Source organism: Fundulus heteroclitus, chromosome 15 (genome assembly GCF_011125445.2).
Source record: "Fundulus heteroclitus isolate FHET01 chromosome 15, MU-UCD_Fhet_4.1, whole genome shotgun sequence".
NCBI classification, from domain to species: Eukaryota; Metazoa; Chordata; class Actinopteri; order Cyprinodontiformes; family Fundulidae; genus Fundulus; species Fundulus heteroclitus.
The window spans coordinates 24,274,445-24,279,173 of NC_046375.1; the positions used below are offsets into that span (position 1 = coordinate 24,274,445).

The 4,729-nt window shown below is 47.8% G+C and overlaps 1 protein-coding gene across 1 annotated transcript; it reads right to left on the reverse strand.

Moving 5' to 3' along the window:
* Window positions 1-1,226: 1,226 nt before the first annotated feature.
* Window positions 1,227-4,217, reverse strand: LOC105917162 (progestin and adipoQ receptor family member VIII). Its single transcript, XM_021310237.2, has 2 exons — window positions 4,007-4,217; window positions 1,227-2,466 (listed from the first exon to the last, which is right to left on the reverse strand). The coding sequence occupies exon 2, from the start codon at window positions 2,441-2,443 to the stop codon at window positions 1,373-1,375; it is 1,071 nt and encodes a 356-aa protein (XP_021165912.2). The 5' UTR covers window positions 2,444-2,466; window positions 4,007-4,217; the 3' UTR covers window positions 1,227-1,372.
* Window positions 4,218-4,729: the final 512 nt, after the last annotated feature.

Genomic DNA, 4,729 nt, shown 5'->3' on the forward strand with positions numbered 1-4,729 from the left:
GGGCAGAATTAAATGTGCACCTCAACTCTCCTGTTTCCACCAAAACTGTCCGTCGGGAGCTCCACAGGGTCGATATCCACGGCCGGGCTGCTATAGCCAATCCTTTGGTCACTCGTGCCAATGCCAAACCTCGGTTTCAATGGTGCAAGGAGCGCAAATCTTGGGCTGTGGACAATATGAAACATGTATTGTTCTCTGATGAGTCCACCTTTACTGTTTTCCTCACATCTGGGAGAGTTACGGTGTGGAGAAGCCCCAAAGAAGCTTACCACCCAGACTGTTGCATGCCCAGAGTGAAGCATGGGGGTGGATCAGTGATGGTTTGGGCTGCCATATCATGGCATTCCCTTGGCCCCATACTTGTGCTAGATGGACGCGTCACTGCCAAGGACTACCGAACCATTCTGGAGGACCATGTGCATCCAATGGTTCAAACATTGATTCCTGAAGGAGGTGCCGTGTATCAGGATGAAAATGCAGCAATACACACAGCAAGACTGGTGAAAGATTGGTTTGATGAACATGAAAGTGAAGTTAAACATTTCCCATGGCCTGCACAGTCACCAGATCTAAATATTATTCAGCCACTTTGGGGTGTTTTGGAGGAGCGAGTCAAGAAAACATTTTCCTCCACCAGCATCACGTCATGACCTGGCCACCAATTTGAGGAGTGGGACTTTTGTCATTTTTTGCAGGACACCTCTTGGGGGCTTGCAACCCCCAAGAGGTGTCCTGCAACCCCTCGGGTGGTCCTGTTCCCCACTTTGGGAACACCTCTCAAAGTGGGGAACCTTCTTACTGTAAAAGGACCTCAAGCTCTCAGGGTTCTCCTACAGCAGTGGTTCCCAACCCTGGACCTCAGGGACCCCTGTCCTACCTGCTTTAGATGTCTCTATTCCAGCTCGCCTGATTGCATGATTAAGAGCTTCTGCTTCAGGTGGTGCAGAAGCTCTTAATCATCCATTTATTTAAGTCAGCGGTGTGGCAGCAGGGAGACACCTGCAGGACAGTGGTCCCTGGGGTCCAGGGTTGGCAACCACTTCTCTAGGAGAACCCTGAGAACTTGACGGTCATTTAAAGTATCTTTGCTGTTCCTATGACTGCGGTCTTCTGGACTCAGATCTCTGATGTTTCCATCCGTCACAGACATTTAGCAGACCATCAGGAGCACCAGCTAAATAGTTAATAGGAATTTTCAGATGACCCAACAACTGGACCAGCATTGGTTCTGTTAAAAATGGCTTTATTGTTTGAATAATAAAATTAATCACATTCTTCAGAGACACAGCCGCTTAAATACATAAATTAAGAAGGTTGATTTCAGTTGAGTATCCTAACAATTCCATTGGTTCTTTTTTGCGCACGCACATTGTCACTTGTCCTTATTTGCTCTCTGCAGTTCTTTGTCCATGTGCCTCATGGCGATGAGAGCGGTGAGAACGCAACACACACACAGAGCGGGGAAGGAGACGCAAGCCCACCACAGCTGCCTCTCTCCGAACACGTCCAGCACCGTGTCCCGCCGCCTGGCATAGTCCAGGAACAACGCCTCCAACTGGAACATGGTGCACAGGGACAGGAACACGTGGAAGACCTGGTGACCCTGGCCCACGAAGTCACAGCGACCTGGAAAAAAACGTTCCGGAACGGGGCAGGAGAAGAAGAAGGCGGCCAGAAGGAACGAGGCAACCTGCAGAGCGTGGAAGGGGAGGGAGGCCTCCTGCGTCCAGGAGGCGGAGAGCAGACGGTGGGCTATGGGGCTGATGTCCAGCACATAGGCAAGGCTGGTGGGGATCAGCTGGCAGATTTTACGCTGCGGCGGATATGGCCGCCTGTACCTGGCCTTGGCGAAACAGCAGCCGGCGCAGGAGAGCCACCCGAAGAAGGCGGCCCCGGGCAGAAACAGCATCCCGATGACTTCCCTCCACCCCTGCTCAGACGAGTAGAAGTAATGGCCGAGCGAGCAGCCATACTGGTACACAGCCACGCCCACGTAGTCCAAAAAGAAGAAAAAGTAGTGCGCCCGCTCGGAGTGGGACTGCAGCAGGTGAGCCGCCGTGCTCAGGCACAGGTACGCGAGAGAGGACGCCATGAAGAGGGCGAGGGGCACGGAGGCCGCATCCAAGGCGTACCCCAGGGCATCCGCGTTGGCCCACCAGAGGAGCAGCAGCACCGGGGCAGCCAGCAAATGAGTCCACACGTTCAGCGACTCGTTGTGGCACTGGAAGAGGCTCAGGAGGTAGCAGCGCCAGTCCTGCTGGATGGGGCGGTAGCCCGTCAGGATGTAGGGCTCTTGGAACAGGGCGGGGACCTGGGAGGCAGAGACGGTGGGGCGGGGCGACGGCAGGGAGGAAGGGAGGAGGTCCGAGAGGCGAGGGAGTCGGCCGAGCTGCTTGACACTCAGCGTCAAGGTGCTGATTCGCTGCAGAATGTCCGCCGACATAACTTCTGAGTGTTAAATTAACCCTGTGGGCGAACGACAAGAAATCAATACAAGACGTCTGAATGCTGCACACTGAAAAGTACATTGTTAAGAAAAAAGGGGCTGAATTGGTTTTAGCTGCCACTGAGGAAAGCAGCTCTGCAGAGAACTTTGAACTTACTAAAGCTTTAATACAGGACAGAGCTCTCCCTGGCGTAATTAAACATTGCTCTATTTGGCAGGTTTTTGCCCTCAAAGGCGAGTGCTTGGTGACAGCAGAGTGTGTGTTCGTTCATGTGAATTATGCACGGACACATGTCTGTTACACGCATTTGCTTCTGTGGGTACCTTGCATCAAAACGTGCACCTCTCTGACCTTACACCTAAAAAGCTGATGATGCAGAATTGTTTGTGAACCCCGGCTGCAATGCCAGAGCCTGCTGCAGGCGGGGAGTGAGTCCAGCAGTACAACAGAGACAAACAGGGAAATAAAGCTGCAGCTTGGTCCAAGTTTTTCTCCCAGACCAACAGGGACAGATTAAATGAATGTTGTTTCATTTACATGACAATTTTGTCAGCTTTTTTTTTTTTTTTAAAGAGAACCCAGTATTTGGTAAAGAGGAACACCAACGTTGCAAAGGTTTAAGGGTGGCCTCGATTAGAAATGCAACCGTCACAGGAAAATTGTCAAACTTTTAGGCTCCTTAAGTGTTGTTGTTATTGTTTATCTTTGAGAATTCTATTAAAAACACATTTTACCTGAGCCAAGAGAAGAGGAGGGAATTAAATACATGTAAATCTGGTACCTGTTCCAGGTTAAAAAGGTTTCATGATGCTAACTGACTCCGGACTCACTGATCTTTATAAATATTTATTTATTAGGTTGGTATTTTTTTTTAAAAAGACTTTTCCCAAAAAGTGCTGCACGATCGATAACTTGCTCATGAGGGAACAAAGGACACGAATGGATTCGGTTTTGCCGTGCAAACCGAACGTAGAACTAGATTCTGGTTGTAATAAAAGTCCTGTCCATATTGCAAATTCCTCCACTTGTCAAACAAAGACGAAGAGAGTCGCCTGCCTTGGTCCCTTGTGACCAGGGACCATGGTATGTGGTCAAACTCGCAACCACTGCCTCCTCCAATGACAGCTGCTGAAAGGAATTCCAACCACCTGTACTGAGGCTACCTGTGAAAAGAGCTGCTTCTTCCACTGGGTGTGCCATCACCCCTCCTTCTGTGTTGTTTGGCAACACAAATAAAGAGAGTACATATCCGACCGTGAGCACTAACAAAAATCATAAAATATATGGTATATTAACAATTAAGGCGAGAATTCTGCTTTTAAAGGTGTTTTTTCAGACTTTAAAAGTTCCTCCTCCCATGCATGTGGATTTTGCTGGCTGAACTCCTCTTAAAGATAATCAAATTAATAAATAAATCATTAAATGCACCTACTCATCTACAGAGGAGAAGTCGGACTCTTTGTACGACACTTTGGTGGATGAAAACACGCCTTTCATCGCGGATGGCCTGTGTTAGAATAAAACAGGAGCGCTGAGAGGCAGGAGGGACGCCTTCTTACCTGCGGACGGTGCACCTGTCGCTCTCCTGGACTCTCGCCTCCCTTCAACAAGACGCGGGGAAGAGGCCTGCTAAAGCTGCCGTTTATCCAGCCCTGCGCGTCCAGGTGACTCCTTCATGTTGGGCTGAAGAAGAAAAAAGCCCAGCGGCTGACCTGAGCCGACGCGCCAGCCCCGCAGACAGAGCTGGAAGAGTGGGCGGGGTCTGACCAGGAACTGCCCGCAGGAAACTTTAAATCAGAACCCAGAACGGCTTCCAAGTTTACCTGAATTTTCTATAAAAGACATTGTTTTTGGAACTCTGAGAAAAGAAAAGATATTTGAAAGATTACTAAATGTAATAATTATCATGGGTAAGTTTTTCATTCACAAATGTCGTTTTCTTAAAATCAAACCATCTTTCCCCACTTTTCACAAGGAACTCTGCCATCTCTTCTTATCTCTGAAATTCATGGACAAAAAACAAGATGCAGAACTGTATAATATGGCGAACAGTTTGAGACTAATGGAAAACCCCTAATTATTATTATTATTATTATTATTATTATTATTATTATTATTATTATTATTATTATTTTTTCTTTTTTTTTTCTTTTTATTGTCTTTTCTCTGCAAGTACGGAAGCAAGTTGGATCGGCTCCTTCAGGTTTTTCAGATTTGTGTACATCTGATGCCGACACTATGTTTGTCATATATGATGTTAATAATAATAATAATAATAAAAA

Coding starts and splice junctions, on each gene's coding strand:
- LOC105917162 (XM_021310237.2), bottom strand. CDS start 2,443: ATGTCGGCGGACATTCTGCAGCGAATCAGCACCTTGACGCTGAGTGTC.